The sequence below is a fragment of the Mesoplodon bidens genome (assembly GCF_964165515.1).
Source record: "Mesoplodon bidens genome assembly, chromosome: 14".
In the NCBI taxonomy this organism is placed as follows: domain Eukaryota; kingdom Metazoa; phylum Chordata; class Mammalia; order Artiodactyla; family Ziphiidae; genus Mesoplodon; species Mesoplodon bidens.
Genome location: NC_138170.1, coordinates 67643998 through 67667833, shown reverse-complemented (window position 1 = coordinate 67667833; position 23836 = coordinate 67643998). Strand labels below are relative to the sequence as shown.

Here is a 23836-nt window from a genome sequence, read left to right as displayed (position 1 = left end):
GTTGCCGTCCTTCTGAGAGGAGAGTGAAATGGGGCAAGTGGGACAGGGAGGACTGTGTGTGCTGAGCATGTGATCAAGCCATGGCCCAGGTCCTCTGACCTCTGCTGACCCTGAGAACCCTGATCTCTGGCCTCCTGATGCATCCTGGTTCCAGAGCACTCATGCCCAGGGATTCTTTTTGCCCTGGGCCTGGGTATTGTCCTTCGGGGCTCCAGGCCCTCCAGAGAAGAGGGCATTGTCTGAAGGGCAAGAGTAATGAACCTCACGTCTTCCTCTTCAGGGACAGCCAGAGGCTGGGGAGTCTGGGTGCCTGTAAAGAGGGACCTGGGGAGGCCCTGTGGGGGTGACCAGAGGATTGGGGACCTAGTAACCAGAAAAGGGTACAGGCAGAGGTGTGCAGAGAGGCCAGGGTACTTGGATTAATCATCACTGTGGCTCAGATAAGGCCTTGCCAACTGGAGGCAGAGTCAGTGTGACAGAAGGGGCTATGTGGCTGAAGAGGTAGGTTTCAACGTGTGATTGAGACCCCGGAGCCTGGCAAGTGGGAGATGAGACCCTTTCTCCCTGTTGGCCTTCTGTGCTTATTCCTAGAATCCTGTGTCATCTGGACTTCCCTGCACCCTGGCTTTCTGCTTTCCCCGTCCTTCCCATCTTCCTTTCTGACTTTCTTTCTTTGATAGGCCCAGAGTACCAAGTGCAGGCTAAATGTTTTGTGTGTGTGTGTGTGTGTGTGTGTGTGTGTGTGTGTCCCAATACTGTGCCTGCTGCCACATCCACCTCCAGTTCAGCAGACGTGAATGAGGCTCCCTGCCATTGACCTTGTCCCCCCTTCCCTCTAGTTGTCTGGGTATGAGGCAGCCCTGCCCATCACAGAGAAGTCAGACCCACTGACCCGGGATCTGGACAAAGCAGATGCCAAGCAGATTGTTCGATTGCTGGGGCAATGTGATGCTGAGATCCTCCAGCAGGAGGGACAAGTCATGCCCACATGCCAGGTGACCCAGACCCATCTCCTGGACACTGCAGGTAACGATGCCCACTGCAACCCCACTCCACCTCAACCTCTGCCCTCTCAGACCATGGTCTGAGAGCCCCTCCACCGCCCCCCCACAATCCACTGTCCTTTTCTTGGCTGCTGATGCCTGCCTGTTGCCTCCAGTGACTCAACAGTGAGTCAACTCAGACCACCAAGGTATAAGTGGCTGGAAAAGTTCAGGAAGTGCTGAAGGTACCAACTCTCCACCTGCTCCCTGCTTAAATTCGTGTTTCCCTCTACTTTTCTCTTTTCTTGGTCTCTATTTTTCCTTTTTATAAACTTCTGTATCCTTATTGTCATCTTATTAATCAATAGTAATTATAATAACTATTACTGCATAATACTATATAATTGACCGTGTACTTTCACACCCATTACCTTCACAAAAACCTGTAAAGTTGGTGTTATTGTCTCCATTTTTTTTCGGATGGGAAAACAAAGACTTAAGATAATCACAGTAGCTTGCCCAAATACACCCAGCTAATAATTGCCAGATAATGCTGATTCTTTCTATCTATCTATGACAAAGCTGCTTTCAGTCCTTTCTGGAATAAGTAAGGGTTTTGGGGGTTTTTTTGGCTGCGTTGGGTCTTTGTTGCTGCACGCAGGCTTTCTCTAGTTGTGGCGAGTGGGAGTTACTCTTTGTTGTGGTGTGCAGGCTTCTCATTGCGGTGGCTTCTCTTGCTGTGGAGCATGGGCTCTATGCATGCGGGCTCAGGAGCTGTGGCTTGCAGGCTTAGTTGCCCCGCGGCATGTGGGATCTTCCTGGACCAGGGATCAAACCCGTGTCCCCTGCACTGGGAGGTGGATTCCTAACCACTGTGCCACCAGGGAAGTCCAGTAAGGGTTTGAATAAGTAGCTAAACCAGAGTTGGGGGTCAGACTGAAGTTTCTTTCTCAAATCCAAGGTTCTTTCTGCTACACCATATTCTCTATGTTCTGTTCGCTTTGGGGATTAGAGGCGGGTTCTGTTACCAACCAAAAAGAGAATATGCTTCTCCCAACCTCAGCTGGGTCCTGGAGACCTAGGCATTTTTCTTTTCTCAGGAGCCTGAGGGGGGCGCTGGTGGGGCTGAGTGGAGGGGTACCTCTGGCAGGATGGCATTCCTCATGTCGGTGAATACTTTGATTGCCGGTTTTGCTCTGTCTGCCTTCTTGGGGTGAACCTCAGGACCATAAAGCTCTTCATAGCTAAGCTCCTAGGTGGACCGCCTCCAGCTCCGGCTCTCTTTCTTCTCCAAAAGCTATCTCAACATGGAGTCCCATTTCTTCTGAGCCCATCTGAGCCCCACCAGTCTATTGCCAATGTCTCTACATCCCACACACCCCTAATCCATCATCTCCAAGCAGCATATTTAAGAGTCAGATTCCAAGCAGTACTGGCTTAAGCACTGACCTAAGAGAATCATTATACAGCCTCTACCCTCAAGGTGTTGAAAATCCAAGATAATTGTTCCTTCCCTGTCATTACTACTTCATGTTTTCTCCGACTTGGCAGGTCTCCTTTAACCAGCTGCTGAAAGGTTTAGGACAGAAACCTCTTTACACCTACCTCATTGCAGGAGGTGACAGGTAAGCCAGGTTGGCCTATAAATATTTTGTTTGGCCTAACTAGCGTCTTTTAGAAACTGAATTTGAATGCTTTCAGGTGGAGATTGTGTCCGGTTTGCTTTCCACTTCACATACTTACGTTGCCTGACTAGCCCTCATAGGTATTTAAGTTTTTCAACCCTACAGAGTGTTTATCGTGGTGCCCAGCAAACGGTAGGTGCCCATTCAGTGATAGTTTTCTCTTCATTTCCTTCTCTCAAAGCAGCCCTAATAAACCATAGGCTTCTGCTTCCCAAGCAGTGCCACTGACCTTGAGTCTATCCTCTTAGGTCTGTGATGGCCTCTAGGGAGGGGATGGAAGATAGTGCCCTGGATGGGATCGAGGAACTGAAGAAGTCTGTGTTTTCCACTGACACTCAACCAGAGACCTCTGTCTGTTCCTTCTCGTGGGGACATCAAAGCCCCAGCATCCAGCCAAAGCCCATCCCCTGCCTCCTCCCTGCCCCCCAACTCCCTTCCAGCCACCCCCACCCCATCCTGGCCCTGACATGCCCACACAATATGTTTATACCCTAGAATCCTCTTGGTGGCACTACCTCACCCATCCTCCTCTCCTAGGTGGCTGCTGGGAAGAAGAGGGTGATTGTCATTGGCATTTCAGTGGGACTCTTTGTGAGTGTGAAGACAGGCTGGGTGGATCAATTTTATAGGAAGGCAGGGAGTAGGAGTGGAACAGCATGGAAGATAAATCAACAAGATTTATCTAGATTTAGCTAGAAAACAGAAAGGGCTTGTGTAAGGAATTTTGATTTTACTGTCACTAATTAGGATCCAGTTGCATGAATGTGGGACAAGGGGGAAGGGATCTTATCCCACAATAACTGTGTACCCATCCATTCAACAACCAAAATAGATAGAGTAGTCCAGGGGTCAGCAAACTACGTTGGCAGGTCAATCCAGCTGCTCCCTGTTTTTGTCAAAGAAGTTTTACTGGAACTCAGCCATTTGTGTTTACATATTGTCCATGGCTACTTTGACGCTTCAGTGGTAAGGCTGAGTCATTGGACAGAGATCGTAGGGCCCACAAGCCAAAAATATTTGCTTTCTAGCTCTTTACAGAAAAAGCTGACCCTGGACTAGTCCCTTGCTACTTAAAGTGTGGTCCTTACACCAGCAACATCAATATCACCTGGGATCTGTTAGAAATGCAGAATATCAGGCCTCCCCACACCAGACCTACTGAGTCTGAATCTGCATTTTAGCAAGATTCCCAGGTAGTTTGTTTGAGAAGCACTGGGCTAGATGACCCTGAGTTTCCACTCAGCTGTGCAGCCCTGACTCTCCGAATTCACTGAGCAGGACCTGGACCCCAGCAAGGGCTAGATGTGGAAGGAGGCACACAAGGAGAGCAGGACACTGACCTCATGGGGCTGACAGTTTAGTTCTGTATTTTCCGACTTTACCACGTGGAAGATTTCCTTGGGAGAACCTGTTAGAAATGTAGGTCTAGGGAATTCCCTGGCGGTCCAGTGGTTAGGACTCAGCGCTTCCACTGCCAGGGCCCCGGGTTCAATCCCTGGTTGGGGAACTAAGGTCCCATAAGCTGCACGGTGGGGCCGATAATAATAATAGTTAATTAATTTTAAAAAATGTAGGTCCATGGGCTCTCCCCTTCAAATTCAGATCCAGTAGATTTTAACTGGGCCCAGAATCTGCACTTAAACAAGCATGTGGCGGGGGGGGGATTCTGATGTACGTGGGCCTCGGGCAGCACTAGAGTAACCCCCCTCATCGAACCCTCCTCTCTCTCCCTACCACCAGGCTCCCTTTGTGGCAGGCCACATGGACTACTGCATGGATAACCCAGCCGTCTTTTTGCCAGTCCTGACTGGTTTCAACCCAGTGAACATGGCCAGGTGAGCCTTCTGTAATGAGAAGTCATACGCAGACCTTCTGTAATGAAAGGTCATGGCCAGACCCCTGGGGGAGGCTGGGAGGGAACCTGTGAAAATCTACAGGATAGTCACAAAGGAGAGGGCAGGGCAAATATGCTCTTGTTCACCAAATCTCAGAATATTAAAGTAAATAAAGGTACAAACGAAGCAACTGACAAAGGATTAATCTCCAAAATATACAGGCAGCTTATGCAGCTCAATATCAAAAAGACAAATAACCCAATCCAGAAATGGGCAGAAGATCTAAATAGATATTTCTCCAAAGAAGGTATACAGATTGCCAACAAACACATGAAAGAATGCTCAACGTCACTAATCGTTAGAGAAATGCAAGTCAAAACTACAATGAGGGGCTTCCCTGGTGGCGCAGTGGTTGAGAATCTGCCTGCCAATGCAAGGGACATGGGTTCGAGCCCTGGTCTGGGAAGATCCCACATGCCGCAGAGCAACTAGGCCCGTGAGCCACAATTACTGAGCCTGCGCATCTGGAGCCTGTGCTCCGCAACGAGAGAGGCCACGATAGTGAGAGGCCCGCGCACCGCGATGAAGAGTGGCCCCCACTTGCCACAGCTAGAGAAAGCCCTCGCACAGAAACGAAGACCCAACACAGCCATAAATAAATAAATAAATAATTAAAAAAAAAAAAAAAAAAACTACAATGAGGTATCACCTCACACAGTCAGAATGGCCATCATCAAAAAATCTACAAACAATAAATGCTGGAGAGGGTGTGGAGAAAAGGGAACCCTCTTGCACTGTTGGTGGGAATGTAAATTGATACAGCCACTATGGAGAACAGTACGGGGGTTCCTCAAAAAACTAAAAATAGAGCTACCATACAACCCAGCAATCCCACTACTGGGCATATACCCTGAGAAAACCATAATTCAAAAAGAGTCATGTACCACAATGTTCACTGCGCTCTGTTTACAATAGCCAGGACATGGAAGCAACCTAAGTGTCCATCGACAGATGAATGGATAAAGAAGATGTGGCACATATATACAATGGAATATTACTCAGCCATAAAAAGAAACGAAATTGAGTTATTTGTAGTGAGGTGGATGGACCTAGAGACTGTCATACAGAGTGAAGTAAGTCAGAAAGAGAAAAACAAATACCGTATGCTAACACATATATATGGAATCTAAAAAAAAAAAAAGTGGTTCTGAAGAACCTAGGGGTAGGACAGGAATAAAGATGCAGACGTAGAGAATGGACGTGAGGACACGGGGAGGGGGAAGGGTAAACTGGGACGAAGTGAGAGAGTGGCATGGACATATATACACTATATACACTACCAAATGTAAAATAGCTAGCTAGTGGGAAGCAGCTGCATTGCATAGGGAGATCAGCTTGGTGCTTTGTGTCCACCTAGAGGGGTGGGATAGAGAGGGTGGGAGGGAGATGCAAGAGGGAGGAGATATGGGGATGTATGTATATGTATAGCTGATTCACTTTGTTATACAGCAGAAACTAACACACCATTGTAAAGCAACTGTACTCCAATAAAGATGTTAACAAAATAAAGTAAATAAAGGGTGTTCCTAAGCTTAGGGAGTTTTTTGTTCGTTGGTTAATTTGCTTATTCTCTCATTTCAGAAAGGATTGAAGGCAGCTTATAAAGGATACATAAAATATAAGAAAGCATACATTTAAAACAGGGAATGAAGAGGCAAGGAAAACATGGGTCAGAGGATAGAATGGGCTTAAGAAAATGCATACCATAAAGTTCTGTGCTTTCATCTGAGGTGGGTCCCGAGAGTCTTTTCAAAGAAGGAACACTGGGTGCTGACTGGCCTCCTAGTCTCCTTTGCCTAGCCCCCTTACCTTAGGCCCTTTCTCCTTCATGCCAGGAGCCCCTTTGGTCCCCTCTGGCTACTCACATCTCCCACCCTGTTCCCCTTTCCTGAGATCCCTGCGCCTCCAAGTCACCTCCCTCTTATTCTCTGTCTAAATGGCCACTTCGATCCCAAAGAAGGCCAGCATATATTTTTTAAATTTTTTATTGGAGTATAGTTGATTTACAATGTTGTGTTATGAAGGCCAGCATATTAAACCAATAATGCTCAGGTGTGATTCTGTGGATGCACTGCCTTGGGAGTGTTAATAAGGAAGATTCTTGTATGAGAGGTCTGATGTTGTAGGTTTGAGGTAAGGCCCTGAAATATCTAATTTTTGCAAGCATCCTTGGAGATTCTGATGCACAGCCAAGCTGGGGAAACTCTGCTAAATAAACCATTGCAGGGGGCCACCCAATGATGCTGAGGGCTTCCTGTCACTGGAGGTATTTCAGCGAAGGCTTGTTGATTACTCAAGAGCAGCTTTGTGTGTATTTAGTGTGGTCTTGGGGAGACAGACAGCTGAGTTCCGAGAGACTTCTTCAGCTCCCAGATTCCAGGCATGTAGTGTAATTCATACGAAGGTATAAATGATCTCTTTTAATGGAGGGCTTTCCTCACCAAAAATGTATCTGCTGCAGTGGATGCTAATTTCAGGGACTGTGACTAAGTGAAATGAAGGATTTCAAACAATGTAGGCGTGGAGATCTTCCAGTTGTTCCTTAAATCAGTGGCTCCCAAACTTGGCTGATCTTCAGAGTCATCTGGGAAGCTTTTTAAAAATACAGATTTGGGGACTCTACGACAGAACTACTGAAGCAGACTCTCAAGGTGGGTGTGGAAACCAGAAATGGGTAGTTATTTTTTAAAAAAAGCAAACTCCCCCAGGTGATTTTGATGACCCGCCAAGTCTGGGGATCTCAGTTTTCAACCACACAATAAACACTGTTGCCTCTCTCTGCAGAGGAGACATGGCAATAGAACCTGTGCAAGGACCAGGACACAAGAAAGTTCTGGTCTCAGGCTGGAACTTTTTACTTGAGTGTTGTTTTTGCTCTGGCCTTAAATTGCTGAACGTTTTATTAACCCTCATCCTTGGGGTTCAGGAACACGGTACCCCTATGAGCATCAAAGCACATCTCTCTAGGAAATTGTTGACCTCTGACCCCAATCTCAATGTGGTATTTGGTCCCAGCTCTCATCTGAGGCCCTTCCTTTAGATCCTCACACATGATCCCCGCTCTGTCTCTCTTTGGGCCCCAGAAATGACCCCATTGAAGACTGGAGTTCAACATTTCGACAAATAGCAGAGCAGATGCAGAAACTGCCAGAGAAAACAGAAAGCTTTTGTGCTTAATCCTGCAACTGGGGTGAGATCTGCCCCCACCCCTACCCCTCACACCCACCTCTGGATGGCTTGCCACTTAGGGCCTCTGATTTTAGGTTTTGTTACATCATGTCTAAATTCCTGGTGTTCTGTATCTACTAAAATGTTGTAAATCAAATCCTGTTTTCTCGTTTCGTTTTTCACCTTAAGATGTTTTATTTCCATTCTGACCTTGTCTCTTAAATCAGTAATCATTAAACACCTAAATGGTCTAGGGCAGTTTCTATTTAAAGAAGCTCTTTTGCATCTGTGTGTAGAAAGTATTGCTTTATGTCTCTTTTTTTTTTTTTTTTTTTTTTTTGCGGTACGCGGGCCTCTCACTGTTGTGGCCTCTCCCGTTGCAGAGCACAGGCTCCGGACGCACAGGCTCAGCAGCCATGGCTCACAGGCCCAGCCGCTCCGCGGCATGTGGGATCTTCCCAGACCGGGGCACGAACCCGTGTCCCCTGCATCGGCAGGCGGACTCTCAACCACTGCGCCACCAGGGAAGCCCTATGTCTCTTTTATATGTTTCCATTTCAAATATGTGCTTTAAAAAAAAAATGGGACGTAGTTTCATTCTTCTGCCTAAGACTCTCCAAAATTGGTGTGGGCCTTCTAAGCCTCCAGTGCTCCTGTTCCTTTTTTCTCTGGATTGTGGCTGCATCTCACTAGCATCATCCGCCCTTCCTTTGACCTTACAAGGGCCTTAACCAAATCCCTGCCCTGCCCCACTCTGCCAGGGATGGTCACATCTGTGACGTTCTCCTTGATCTTCCTTTTGCGAGATAGGAAGGCAGGAATTCCACATTACACACAAGTTCTGCATCTTTCACCTCCCAGATGCTCATCTCTCCTCTTCTCTGCAATTATTTACTTTTGATCTCCTTTTCTCAGACACTGCTTTTATCATTCTTTTTGCTGTAATCTCTTTATCTTTTTGGTGTGTCATATTACATATCTGTACCGTTACAATCAATGGCTGCTTCACTGGTCTGTCCAAGGAACATGAAATGTAGTGTTTGGATTAAAAACTGTTATTTAAAAAGTGGGGGATGGAGGAGGGAGAAAGTACTTGGAAAACAAAAACAAAACCAAAACCTCTCTGAAAAACCCTTATCCCCAGCTAACAGGACACTCAGTTATTCTGGCTTCCTCTCCAGAGTCCTGAATGTACCATAGAAATGACCAGAAGTGGCCCTTTCCCTCTTCTTCTCTTCTCTTCTCTGCCCTTCCCTTCCCTTCCCTCCTCTCCTCTCAGTTAAGCCCTCAACCAGCACTCCTCCTCACAGCACACTGGGGGCCACCAGTCCTACAAATGCCTGCCCAGTGGCCACTAACCAGAGCGCATGTCCAAGAGCCACTAACCAGATTGCATGCACAGTGGTCACTAACTAGTAAACTCCAGGACCTTCCTTCCTCTCCCAGGTCCTCCTGGGTGTCATCACTCTGCAGCCTGAGGGCCTCAGTGGCCCCTCCTGGATGAAAGGTGGAAGTGCCACCAAGATCCTGCTGGAAACCCTGTTACTGGCAGCTCACAAGACTGCGGACCGGAGCATCGCAGCATCTCCGAGGTAGGGAGGATCTGGAGCAGAGAGAGATCAGAGTCAGGCAGTGGGTGGGAGGGTGCAGGCAGGAGAATGGCAGATCCAGATCTGGAGGGTGTGCTGGTAGCAGCAAGACTGCGGCCCTGCCGTTCCTTCCCTGGGAAAGGAACTGGCAGGGGGACGCCACTGTTGCCATCACACAGTCACAGAGTCTGGCTTGTTTCCAATGGACCCTGGGTTCCTCAGGTCCAGACCTGATCCCTGTGCACACCTGGGACATCCAAAGCTAATCTAGCTTCCTAGAGTCTTTGATGTGGGGATGGTCCAGGCCATGCAGGGCAGAGGTCATCCTGCTGTGGGCCTGCTTCCCTCACCAGGGTCTCTCGCCTAGCTTCCACATCGCTCACTTACCCCCTCGTCAACTCTCTGATCCCACCCTCCTCCCGGTGCTCTGCATGCCCTATTCTCCTCTCTGCTCTTTAGTCTTCTTCCCGCTGAAGCCCGCTCTGCCCCTGTTGAATGCAGCCTGGCTCTACTTACCGCGCCCCCACAAGGGACCAGCAGAACTTAGTTTCAAGGGAATTGTGCCTTCCCCAGGGCGGGAGGGACTCAGGCTTTCTGAGGGGGCACTGGGCCTGCCCTGGGAGCTGGTGGACTTTCTCCCAGACGCCTTCTGGAAATCCTGCGGACATTTGAGTGGGCTCATCAGGTGACCTAGAGTTAAAGCCCCAAGATCACTGCCCTGATGAAGCAAGTCAGCACCAGGTGTGTAGATGTGTATTTGGAGGGTGGGGAGCAGCCTGGATGGGGAATGTCGTGAGAGCAGGGGAGACTCTAGGAGACATGATAACATGGGGAGGGTAGTGGGTCTGTGTGTTGGAGGGTCAGGGTAGGCTTTTGGTTCTTTTACTCCTGTGCTCTTCTGAGTGTCTTTCTCTGATCTCTGGATTTTTTCACTGTGATCTCTCATGTCCTGACCTCTGACCCATTCTCAGCCTGGAGAATAAAGGCTGAGTATACCTGGTTGGCTGGCAGACCCTGGGCATCATTGCCATCATGGATGGAGTAGACTGCATCCACACCTTTGGTGCTGGTGGGACCCCAGTGTTGACTTACTTCCTGATTTCTCTTGATCCAAGCCAACTGGTCTGCTTTCCAAATTCTTTCCTACTTCCAACCCATGGAGGCTCCTCATTCAATGTCCATCCTGCCCTATCTTGATAGGCATTTCAGTCAAATGCTCCTTCCTTTGAAGTCCTTGATCCCTCAGCTCCCAGCCCTGTGCTTAGCTGTGGCCTCCCAAGTGTGTTACTGCTTACCCTGCACCCCACTGGCCACTTTCCTCCCAGCCCCACTGACACCTCCCCAAGCCTAGAACCTTCCTCTCCTTTGAAGCCCATCACTCCTCTCTCCCTGTCGTTAACCTTCCCAGATTTCCAAGATGTCCATGGCTTTCTCACTGGTGATCACAGTGACATGTTTAACCAGAAGGCTGAGCTCATCAAGCAGGTGGGAAGATGATGGGACTTGGGGAAGTTGGGAAGATAACTGGTGTGCAGAGGGTGGGAGAAAAGAGGAAGGTGGAAACAGGGGAGTACAATGGGATTCCCTTCTAGAGAGGGAATATGGGTTAAAAGTCATGAGGCCTTGGGGCAGCACAGGAACAGTGTGGAAAGCTCTGGATTCACCCCCCCAAACCTGGCTCTGGTCCAGTGCTCTTCCATCAGCATGCTGCATTATCTTGGGCAAAACACTTTACTTCTTTGAATCTTGGTTTTTACATCTGTAGATAAAAGCTCTGCAATAGATGTCCTCTAAGGGCCTCTTTGGCCTTCAAGTCTATATGCTGGAGTTTTCCATGGGAAGGACTCTCTCCTCTTTTTTTGCCCCAGGGTCCCCATTTCTCCTTCTCCCAGGAAGACTTCTTGACGTCCATCCTGCCATCCCTTGCAGAAATCAACACTGTGGTCTTCATTTTTACCCTGGATGGTGAGAGGGATGATGGGAGTGGTGGGGTGAGGGGATGGAGGCAGCAGAGTGACTCAGAGGAACCATCACTTTTCTGGGTCTTAGGGCACCTGTTCAGAGGGAGGGACGGGAGTGTGTGTCCTGACTGGACCCCAGGGGAGGAGAAAGAACAGCTGAAGAGCCAGGCTTTCCACTCTGATGCCCTCCCCCTCTCCTAGACAGCCTCAAGGAGATGCAGATGCTGGTGGAGCAGGTGAAAGAGAAGACCTCCAACATCCAGGCCTTGGCACACAGCACTGTAGGACAGTCCCTGCCGGAGAGGGTCCAGCCTTGAGGAGGGGACCCGGGGCAGCAGTTACAGCCAGGGCTTCCTGGAGATGCCGTTCCTGCTCCTCTCTCTCTCCAGACCCCTCTGAAGAAGCTCTTTCCCTCCCTCATCAGCATCACATGGCCACTGCTTTTCTTCGAATATGACGGGGACTTCATCCAGGTATGGGGAATGAGGAGGTAATATCTGCAGTGAGGGGCACAGAGGAGGAGGGATTCCAGGAATTAGAAAACCCAGGGCCGGAGGGTAGAAAGTCTGACTTTGTCTGACTTCCACAAAGCCAGCTGGGCAAGTTCTTGTGTTACCAGGTCACTAGTCAGAGTTTCCAAGTCAATGGGCTACTGCATTCAGTTCTCTCAAGAAATACGCAAAAGTACAGGATGGGCCGCCAATCACCTGACAGGTACTCATTTGTCCTTTTTCACAAGGTAATTGTCGATACTATAGTCATCCTCACTGTCCAAAAGCCTTTAAGACATTTTTTTTGCAAGTTGTCCTATGCTGAGTTCACTGCAGATAATAGTACATTGATACAGTCCCTGCTTACTAATGAAATTATGATCCAGTACAAGCATTGCTAATAACCGTAGAAGTAATGATCACTTTGGGTGCACTTTGCAGTTTAGCGTTTGGAGTGGGCAGCAGGACGTCTGGATGCCAGTTCAGTTCTGCTTCGTGGCCGAAGCAAGCAAGCAGTTTTACACATCTCTGGTCCTCAGTTTTCTCACACGACAGCCCTCCATCCTCCATGGGGCAGAACCAGGCCCCTGAAGGGTTGCCCTGGAGAGATGTGGCCTCATCCATTATTCAAACTACTTCCTCCAGGAAGCGTCCCAACTTAACCAGACAAAAGCTGGCATGCTCCTTACCTGCCCTCAGAACTCAAAGGAATTCTCCTCTCCTCTCCCCCTGAACAGGGGATCCACACTCCTTTCAATGTGTATCTTTGCCTTTCCTTCCAGATGGTGTTCATTGGTCATATCCCTACTTCTTTTGGCATGCTCTCCACATTCATTGTCGCCTTTGAGATTTCACATCTTCTAAGAAGTCTTTTCCAATGAAACCCACATCGTCTAGACCCCTCCTCTATGTTATATACCCCATCATACTTACAGGTTCCATTGTATAGTCGTAATACCTAATACACAGAGGCCTTTGCACTTTACATGTATATTATCTCGGTTCTCTTAACAATCTCTTAAGGAATGTATGTTTAGTGTCCCCATTGCCCAGATGAGGAAGATGAAATTAAGAGATTAAGGGATTATAATCATGACCACACGGATAAGACAGGAGTCAGGATTTGAACTCAGGTTTTGGGACTCTAAATCCATGGTTTATTTCACCATACAAGATAAATTTCAACCATATTCATGAGTTGAGCCCGATCCATTTATTCATTCATTCAACAAATATTTTTAGAGTACCTGTCACATGCCAGATAATATCCCAGGGATAGGGGATATAACAGAGGATGATAATCTGTGATATTTTAAAGAACTGTATTTTTAAAGAAAATTGTAATTACAATAGCAATACATATTTTTATTGTCAAAGCTTTAGAAAATACAGAAATCAAAAGAAGGAAAAAAATCATCCATAATCTACCTTCTTCCAAAAACAAAAACAAAAACAAAAACCACTCAGAAAAATTTTGAGACTGTCCCTCTACTTTTTTATGCATATGTAAATATAGTTATATAAAAATAGAATCATACTTGACATGCTGTTTTTAACTTGCTTTTCTTTATTTAAAATTATGAACACCTTTCTGTACTAATATATCTACACCATCATTTTTAATGTCATGTGTTCCACGGTATGTGGACTGTAATTTGTTTACTCTAGCCCCAGTTGTCAAACACTATAGTTTCAATATTATGGCTTTTATTAAAATGCTGTACAGAATATCCTTATACACACATTTGACTCTCATTAGGATAAACCTCCAAAAGTGGAATCACTGGGTCAAAGGGTGTTTAAAATTTTAAGGCTTTTGATGCATGTGGTTACCTCCAAAGAGGTTTATAAACAAAGTGTAAAGTTGGTTGTTCCCCACAACCTTAAAATATTGGGTAATGTTGTTCTTTTTAATCTTCGCTAATCAGCAAAGGAAAAAAAGTGAAACAAAACGAAAGGCATTTCCGTGGTAATTTATATTTAATTACTATGGAGATTGGCTCCTTAAAGATATATATACGCCATTGAATTTTTTTTTTCTTTATTGTACTGCTTCTTCATATCTTTTGGGCATATTCACCCATTCTTTTTTTTTTAAATTTATTTAATTAATTTATTTATTTTTGGCTGCGTTGGGTCTTCGTTGCTGTGCGCGGGCTTTCTCTAGTTGCGGCGAGCGGGGGCTACTCTTCGTTGCAGTGCGTGGGCTTCTCATCGCGGTGTCTTCTCCTGTCGCAGAGCACGGGCTCTAGGGTGTGCGGGCTTCAGTAGTTGTGGCTCACGGGCTCTAGAGCGCAGGCTCGGTAGTCATGGCGCACGGGCTTAGTTGCTCCGCGGCATGTGGGATCTTCTCGGGTTTCTTCAGTTTTCTTTAATCTGGCTGAGTTCCTCAGTCGTTTTTGATGTCTTTCCACAAAACACTGATATTTTAGAAGTCTAGACCAATTGTTTTGCAGAATGTGCCTCACTTTTGATTTGCCTGATTGTTTCTTCATTATATTCACGTTAAATTTTGGGGCAGGAGTACTGCATAGATGAGGCTGTGCCTTTCTCAGTGTATCACATGTAGAGGCTCCTAATATCAGTTTGTCCCTTTATTGGTGATGCTGTGTTTGATCATTTGGTCAAGGTGGTGTCTGTTAGATTTCTTTGTATCTTATTCCTCAGCGATCTTTCACCCACGGTTTTAGCATCCACTAATGATTCTTGGTTGAATCAGTTATTACTATGATGGTTTTAAAATGGTGATTTTTCTATTTCTATCCTTCTGTCTCCATTTATTAGTTGGCATTCTTCTGTAAAGAAAATCTCTCCTCTCCCCACCTTATCTACGTTTGTTTGTTTAGTATTGATATGGACTCATGAATTGTTGTTGTTGTTGTGTGTTTTAATCCATTCCTGTCATTACTTTTTTTTTTTTTTTTTTGCGGTACACGGGCCTCTCACCGCTGCGGCCTCTCCCGTTGTGGAGCACAGGCTCCGGACGCACAGGCTCAGTGGCCACGGCTAACGGGCCCAGCCGCTCCACGGCATGTGGGATCCTCCTGGACCGGGGCACGAACCCGTGTCCCCTGCATTGGCAGGCAGACTCTCTACCACTGCGCCACCAGGGAAGCCCCATTATTCATTTTAATGCTCAAAATGAGAGCTCATTCAAGCTGGCCTTTGTGTTCTTGTGACATATCTATCCACATTAGCATTTGAACACTCTGCTGTCTTTTTGCAAAAAAATTGTTTTCTTGTTCTCTTATGCAATATACTCTTGTGCCTTGAATTTTTGCTTAACAAAATATACTGAAAATCACTCCACTTCAGTTTAAAAATCTCATTATTTACATTTGTGTTTGTGTGTATTTGTGTGTGTGTGTGTGTGTGTGTGTGTGTGTGTGTGTGTACCCAGTCATCTCCTATGCAGGAGCACAAAAATGTTGGCCCACATTCACCTTATACTTTCGCTGGTTCCAGCCCTGGAATCAATCATTTTCCAAGGAACCCTGGTTGTTAGTGGAGATTGGTATTTAGAAATCTAGGTGCTAGGTATGCTCACCGCTACCGGTTTGTTTTGCCTCTAAGCCCTTTCAGTAGAAAGAACAAGGAAAGAAAGAAAAACTATATATATATATGTATATTCACACGCACACACACACACACACACACACACGTACTCTCCTCCAATATCATCAGTGTATTTACCCATTTGTTCAGTCCTACAGTAAATACCAAACAGTTTTGGAATTGCTACCCTAATACGACTGTCATCAACAAACTTACCAAGAAGTGGTTGAGATTTTTGCAGTTCCTTTTGTCCTTTGATTACATCCCACTAGATAAAGTGTTCAAAAGTCACTTTCATTAAATTTTTTCTCTGTGGTTATGTTATTAATGTGATATATAGTTAGGTTCATTTATTTTTATTTGTTTTAAATTTTAGAGTTTTTTCAGTTTTTGGTCTAATTTTATCTTTTGAATATGTAAAACATAACATGATTTAAAAGTCAGAACTGTATAAAAAGATGTCCCATTTCCTTCTCTATTCCTTCCATCCCGTTCCCACTCATCCCTGCAAGAAACCAACTTCATTACTATCTCCTGTTTCTTTTTACAAAAAAAAGTGTGCATGTGCGTGTATGCTTTGCATTTCTTTCTTTTTTAAAAAATTAATTAATTAATTTTTCGCTGCGTTGGGTCTTCATTGCTGTGCGCAGGCTTTCTCTAGTTGCGGAGAGCGGGGGCTACTCTCCGTTGTGGTGCACAGGCTTCTCATTGCAGTGGCTTCTCTTGTTGTGGAGCACAGGCTCTAGGCATGCGGGCTTCAGTAGTTGTGGCTATGGAACTCTTCCTCATTATTTTTCACATTTGGGTGTGCTCACACATTTGCGAGGGTTATTCGGGCAGTCTCTTAAGTAGGGCAGTTGAACTGTGTGTTCATGTAAATACATGAAATATACTCATTTTCTAATGGTATTGTGGTCTTAATGATCCCTTGATTTTAAGTTCTTTATAAATTAGAGATATTAGTCCTTTATTTCTGCTATACAGTTGACAATTCAACAAGGCAGGGGGTTAGGGCACTGATCCTCTGCACAGTAGAAAATGGTGTAACTTATGGTTGACCCTCTGTATCCATGGTTCCTCCCTATCCACATTCTTGGGATAGGATCATTGTAGTACTGTACTAGTTACTATTGAAAAAAATCTGCATATAACTGGACCCTTGCAGTTCAAACCAGTGTTGTTCAAGGGTCAACTATATATTACATTTTCTTTGGGTTTTAACCACGCAAAAGTCTTTGCTTTAACTTTTCTGGGGTAGAACTTACAATCTTTTTTTTTTTTTTTTTTTTAACCCCACATTTGTTTATTTATTTATTTTTGGCTGTGTTGGGTCTTCGTTTCTGTGCGAGGGCTTTCTCTAGTTGTGGCAAGCGGGGGCCACTCTTCATCGCGGTGCGCGGGCCTCTCACTGTCGCGGCCTCTCTTGTTGCGGAGCACAGGCTCCAGACGCGCAGGCTCAGTAGTTGTGGCTCACGGGCCTAGTTGCTCCGTGGCATGTGGGATCTTCCCAGACCAGGGCTCGAACCCATGTCCCCTGCATTAGCAGGCAGATTCTCAACCACTGCGCCACCAGGGAAGCCCAGAACTTACAATCTTTTATTGGATTTGGATCTTGATGAACAGAAAACTCCCCTCACGCCACACCCACCCCCAGATTGCAAAGGAACTCCATCTGTGTTTTCTTTTAGTACATGTTTTCTTCTAGTGAAAGTGGTCTTTCTCTTGCTCTCTTTTTTTAAACAATTTTTTAAACTGAAATAGTTAATTTACAGTGTTCCGTTCATTTCAGGTGTACAGCAAAGTGATTAAGTTTTATATATATATATGTTCCTTTTCAGATTCTTTTCCATTATAGGTTATTATAAGATATTGAATATAGCTCCCTGTGCTATACAGTAGGTCCCTGTTGTTTATTTTATATATAGTAATGTGTAAATGTTAATTCCAAACTATCATTAAGAGTTTATTCTTGTGTATAGGGTGAGGTATGGACCCAATTTTATATTTTTCTAACTGACTATCCAATTGTCCCAATATATATATTTAAAGTTAATCTTTTCCTGAGTGATTTGAGATGCTACCTGTATCAGATACTCAGTTCCCATGTGCACTGGTTTATTTCTGGACTTTCTTTCTGTCTATTGATATGCTGGTACCATACTGTTTAATTACAGTTGCTTTATGGTACATTTAATGTCCGATAGAGTTAGTCCTCCCTTCAATACTCTTCTATAGAATTGCTGCCCTTTTTCCACATGAACTTTAAAATGAACGTGCCTAGCTTCAAATTATATAAAATTTAAAGTATTTTTTTGTTAATGGTAGTTAATGGTATAAATGGTTGGTGATATAAATGGTTAATGATGTAACCCAGATTTGATTGATCACTCCCCCACAGGGCAGTCTGACATGCAGCCTATAGCATCATTACAGCATACTGGCCAGCTTCATTCTGATTGGTCAGATTTCTAGTCTCATACTCAGTGTCTTTGTCGATCACTTGTTAAGTATTTTCAGTATACCCCCTGCTAGGGGTTTGTGTGACCAGCTATTTACAGAGTTGCAGAATAAGGATGTAGAAGTAGTAGCCTGTTTCCTCAGCCTGGCTAGGACCAACTACTTAACCCCCTCAATTCCTTTACTGGACTCCTGTTGCCCTCACAGTTTGGTAATAGATATTATAAGTGCAAGATGTGAGGGCCAAGAACAGGTGATGGTTATTCCCACAGTACCACGTGTTTGTGTAACATTTCAGTTTTCATTGTGCGTTCACATCCATTATCTCATTCATCCAGGAAATGATCGTGGCCAAGTAGGAAATGCCCTCATCACTAAATCAGGAGACCTGGATTTAGGTCCTGATTCTACGTCTCACTCTCAAGTTTACTTCTGACCTCTAGTTTCCACATATGTAGAAACAGGGATAGAAAAAACCTATTCCATAGGGTTGTTATAAGGATTAAATTGAATTAGTTTTTCAACAAACACGTATTGATCAGTAATCATGTGTCAGCCATTATCAAAAAGACTGGGGCTCTTGAGCAAAATAAGACACCATCTCTGCTCTCAAGCAGCCTTTAGTTCAGTGGAATGAATCCCAGGATTTTCACTTCTCCCCTGTCTGGTACCCGAGTAACAAGAGGAAGGTGCTGGTAAGAGCAAAATCCTACTGTGGAAGGACTCAGGGAAGATATCTGTCTACTACCAAGGGCCAAAAGCACAAATATGTGGGGAATTCCCTGGTGGTCCAGTGGTTAGGACTCAGCACTTTCACTGCCATGGGCCCAGGTTCAATCCTTGGTTGGGGAACTAAGATCCTGCAAGCTGTGCAGCATGACTGAAAAAAAAAAGAAAGAAAGAAAGAAAGAAAGAAAGAAAACCCCACAAATATGTGAAGCTGCCAGGTTTGCCTGGAATGGTCCTGGCTGATGGAGCAAATTATGTCTACTGTTTTTTTGGGGGGGGCCATGCTGAGCAGCCTGTGGGCTCAGACCCATGCCCCCTCCATTGGAAGCATGGCCCCTTAACCACTAGACTGCTGGGGAAGTCCCTATGTCTGCATTTTTGATCCCTGGATTCCTGTCAGATAATAAGGCCCTGTTCACCCTCCTGCTCTAATGTCCCCTAATTTTCAATATCCCCATGTGTCTGCCCTATTTAGAAGTTCCAGCATGAGCTAAGCACCAAGTGGGTGCTGAATACGGTGAGTACAGGGGCCCATGTGCTTCTTGGGAAGATCCTCCAAAACCACATGTTGGACCTCCACATTTGCAACTCCAAGCTCTTCTGGCGGGCTCTGGCCATGCTGCAGCTAGGACATGATGGGATGGGACTGGGTGGGGCCTGGCTTCAATGCCTAGGCTGCCATAGGAGGGTGTATTTCAGAGGTATGTAGATGTGTAGGGGTAAGGGTTGACTTTTCTCTTGTGCCTCTCTTCCTCCTTCTATCAGGCCCAGCCTCTCCTCTAAGAAGTATATGTGCACACATGGGTGCGTGTTTGTGCAATTATAACTATTAGGTAAGATTCTTTCAGTTACACATATGTGTGACAGAAATCCAATTTGTACTGGTTTAACTAAGCAAGGCAAATGATTGGTTCATGTAACTGAACAGTCCCAGGGTAGCTAGATCCAGAAACGCAAAATGACATGCTCCAGAACTTTCAGCCCTTAGCTCTGCTTTCCTCTATGTTGCTCTCATTCTCAGGCAGGTTTTCTCCACTAGGTGGCAAATTGGCCACTAGCAGTGCCAGCCTAACATCCTACCAATTTCGCAACTCTGGCGGAAGGAGAGTTTATCTGTCCCTGTGATTCCTGCAAATACCTGGGGGAGGGTCCTCATTGGTTTGTCTTGGGTCACATGCCCATCCCCGAGCCAATCACTGTTCTCCAGGGGAAAGCAGCCCTCTGCCCAGGCCTGGGTCACCCATGCTCTCCCTTTAAGATGGCAATGGAGGAAGGGGCATGAAGTGAGCCTCAATCAAACAGTGTGGCCTGAGAATGGGGGAGCAAGAATTCCCCAGAGGAAAATCACGGTGGAGGAGGCATGGGTGCTGAGCAGATAGTACAGCAGATGGTCCTGAAAGTAGGGTTTCTAGATATAGCAAAGAAACACATAGGACACTCGTGAAATTTGAATTTCAGAGAAATAAAGAATAATGTTCAGTATAAGTATATCCCATGCAATATTTGAGACATACTTATACTAATTTTTAAAAATTACCCATCTGAAATTCCATTTAACTGGGTATCCAATATTTTTATTTGCTAAATCTGGCAACTCTACATGAAAGGAACCAATGAATGGGCATTTAATGAGCAGCCACCAGGGCCCTAAAACAACTTTCTCGAATGAGTAAAACCAACCAACCAACTGGGAAAAAAAGTCCTTTATGCTTTTCTAGTTCCTGGAGTTGGGGCAGGTAGGGGGAGCCAGAGCTACCTATGATCCAGTCCTTACCATCCCAGAGTGGCCCATCTAATGGAGGAGAGACAAAACCAACACTTGAAACAGAGAACAATTAAGTGTCAAATTGCATGATCCTTACTGAAGTCCAATAGAACATCAAAGAAGGTAGGATCTATGCACTATAGCAAAGCAGAAGACTTCATGGAAGAGGTGATGTTTGAGCTAGGCCTACTGGTTATGGCTTGGAGAGGTGAAGGACAGAAGGGCACTTTTGTTAGAAGGAATATTAGCCAAGGCCCAGAGCGGGGCTAAGCATGATATGTGAGGGACACAGGTCTGGAGTCACTTTACAGAGTGGTGAGGGAGCAGGAAGGGGAGAACCTGTGGAAGATTAAAAGCCAGACAGGAATTGGGACTTGCCAAACATAGCTAGATCTGTGCTGTCCAAGATGGTAGCCACCAGTCACATGTGGCTATTGAGCACTTGAACCGAACTGCACTCCAAATTTTATTTAAAAAGTGAAGCATGTCCTGTGCTCCGCAACGGGAGAGGCCACAACAGTGAGAGTCCCGCGTACCGCCAAAAAAAAAGTGAAGCATGTAAAATTTTCGTTAAATGCAGCTCTATTCTTTTGGTAGGACTATATTTCACTTTTGCATTGAAATTCAGCACCTGAATTGAAATGTACTGTAATTGTAAAATACAAACTGGATTTCAAAGACATGGTACAAAAATATTGTAAACTATCTCACTAATAATTTTTAATACTGTTGACATGTTGAAATGATATTTTGGATATATTGGATGAAATAAAACATGACCAAAATTTATTTCACCTGTTTCTTTTATAATGCTGTGCTAGAAAATTTTAAATTACATATGTGACTCATTATATTTCTATTGGACAGTGCTGAGCTAGAGAGGAAAAGGGTGGTGAAAAAAATAGAAGCAGTGTTTGCAGATGAACTGTCTTACAGCAGTATAAAGGATGGATGTGGTTAGGGAGGAAACCAGAGGGAATGAGTTCAGTTTAAGATGACCAACCTTTGGGACTGCGGGGACATGGCCAAAAGTACGACCAATTTGCCATTAATTCTCCAGTGTAACCCAGCCAATCAAGGCCCACCACCAACCCTTTTACCCCAGTTTTCCTTTACAGCTGGGGATTGTAAGTTTGGGATTGCCTACAGGGACGAATTCTCTACAGCTGGTCTTCGAGATCCCAGACTCCCACTCTCCCTTGACCCCATTCTCAGCTCCCATGGCTTTCTAGCCCAGCATGGATGTTACCACTTCTTCCACAGCGGTTCTAGGGACAGCCCAAGGCTTGATGCATCGAGAGCCTCCTCCAGGCGATCCACTTCCCTCAGCCACTGTCGGATGATATTCGAGCAGCTCCCATCTCCTTCCATGTCCAGGTTGCACACGAGAAGCAACAGGTAACTCGTGAACTGCTAGTCATCTAGCAAACACTTACTGAGTACTTACGATGTGTCAGGAACTTGTCTCGGCACTGAGTTTACAAAGCTCAGTGACACTCTGCAAGGAGCTCCCCCTGTTCATGGAGGAGACGTGATTGTGACAAGTAGTCAGAGAAGTGTGAAAAAGGCACTACAGGGGTGCCGAAAAGGAGTCTTCAGTTTTGCCTAGGAGGGGAGTCAGGAAAGAGAGGGAGAACTGGGTCACGAACCAGTCTTGATGAATAGGAGTTTTCTGGGTCAGGATGAAGGCTACTCTCTGCTCTTGACCCACCTCATTCCAATTTCTGGTCTTTGAAAACTCCCTTCTATTCTTTGATTATTTTTTAAAATTAATTTATTAATTTATTTTTGGCTGTGTTGGGTCTTCGTTGCTGAACGCAGGCTTTCTCTAGTTGCGGCGAGCGGGGGCTACTCTTCGTTGCGGTGCGCAGGCTTCTCATCGCGGTGGCTTCGCCTGTTGTGGAGCACGGGCTCTAGGGTGTGCGGGCTTCAGTAGTTGTGGCTCGCGGGCTCTAGAGCGCAGACTCAGTAGTTGTGGCACACGGGCTTGGCTGCTCTGTGGCATGTGGGATCTTCCAGGACCAGGGCTTGAACCCATGTCCCCTGCATTGGCAGGCGGGTTCTTAACCACTGTGCCACCAGGGAGGCCCCTCCCTTCTAGCATCCAACCTGGTATCTTCTGACTCCCACACTGAATGCCCTAGCTCCTCCAGGGCTCTTCCTCAGACAACCTCACTTTCTCAGGCTTCAGTTCTCGCTGCCTCTTCCCCACAGGTGATCCCCATAGCCTTGCTGAGCCTCCTGTCCCGGTGCTCCATCCCTGAGGCCCAGGCATACCTGGCTGCAGCTCCCTCTGTCCGTGAGGCTGTCAGGAGCGCCCTCACCCGGCCAGGTCGGAGCACCAGCCGCCCAGGCTGGGGAGACAGCGTCTCTCTCCTTTGGGGAGATCTTGCTGTTCACCCAGTGGTATCCACTTTCCCTGGCATATTCTGATTTCAGAAATAAAACTGAATGTCTTGTTTCGGAAAGTTAGCTTTCTACTGAGATCAGAGTCCACAGATCAGAGGTGGAACAAGATGAGTGGCATGGGTCGGTCCCAACAGCAGTTTTGTTTCTTTATGTCTCCACCTGCTTCCCAACTCCATTTCAGTGGTCACTGACCCAAACCTTATTCCAGCTTCTTTATACCCCCCCCATCTCCAACACGTAGGTACACACGTGCACGCACACACACATACTTCACTCCCACAAAGAATCACACAAGCAAGGAGAGGTGGGAACTTAGATAATTCCAAGGAAAGAGGGAAGAAGTTGTGTCCCCGACATAGGACACTCAGAAAATGACAATCCCAATTAGGCATGACAGGATCCTCCTCACTAGAATGAGTGCTACATCCACACACTGGACCATAAAGTGAGTGTTGCATCCCTACCCAGTGTTTGTAAAGGGAACATAAGGAACTCTGAGGGTGCCAGAGTGGGACCCAACACACACTAGAGACCCCACTCTGAACATTTGCGACCTCAGCTGTCACCTGTTTTTGACAAATCAAAGCCACCCTCGCTCATCCCAGACCCATGCCAGCTCTTCAGTGCCTATGACTGTGACCATGGTAGTAGAGAGCTGGCTCCCCCTTGTGGTCAAGAAGTACCTAGGTAATGGACACTCAGGAACCCTCTGGGGACAAAACCTCTCTGAAGCTCACTTGAACCTTTCTGCAGGAGGGTGACGGATAAGGAGCCAAATAGATTTCAGTTTTATGAAGATAGAGTATTCAGTCTTTTTTATTTTTTTTATTTTTTGCGGTACGCAGGCCTCTCACTGTTGTGGCCTCTCCCGTTGCGGAGCACAGGCTCCGGATGCGCAGGCTCAGCAGCCATGGCTCACGGGCCCAGCCGCCCCGCGGCATGTGGGATCCTCCCGGACCGGGGCACGAACCCGTGTCCCCTGCATCGGCAGGCGGACTCTCAACCACTGCGCCACCAGGGAAGCCCCTAGAGTATTCAATCTTTTAAAGACAGCCCTAAGTTCCCTCTCTATATCTGTGGGCCTCCAACCTCTGTCTGAACTCTCTTTTCCCGTTCTATTGCTATATCTACGTTTACTTTACTACCTTA

At 46.1% G+C, this 23836-nt stretch overlaps 1 protein-coding gene across 1 annotated transcript; it reads left to right on the top strand.

Moving 5' to 3' along the window:
* Positions 1-255: 255 nt before the first annotated feature.
* On the top strand, positions 256-23448 carry GCKR (glucokinase regulator; the record flags this gene model as incomplete). The annotated part of the gene is given in 28 exon segments (XM_081253903.1): positions 256-380; positions 500-548; positions 840-995; positions 1163-1195; positions 1199-1228; positions 2084-2152; positions 2535-2608; positions 2917-2983; positions 3206-3259; positions 4409-4503; positions 7647-7710; positions 7712-7753; positions 9205-9323; positions 9963-10011; positions 10015-10017; positions 10021-10061; positions 10292-10307; positions 10311-10389; positions 10729-10805; positions 11189-11285; positions 11483-11586; positions 11671-11754; positions 18989-19214; positions 19535-19620; positions 21551-21565; positions 21569-21676; positions 22493-22684; positions 23293-23448. Coding segments are annotated over 28 exon segments (2310 nt in total).
* Between the last annotated feature and the right edge of the window lie 388 nt (positions 23449-23836).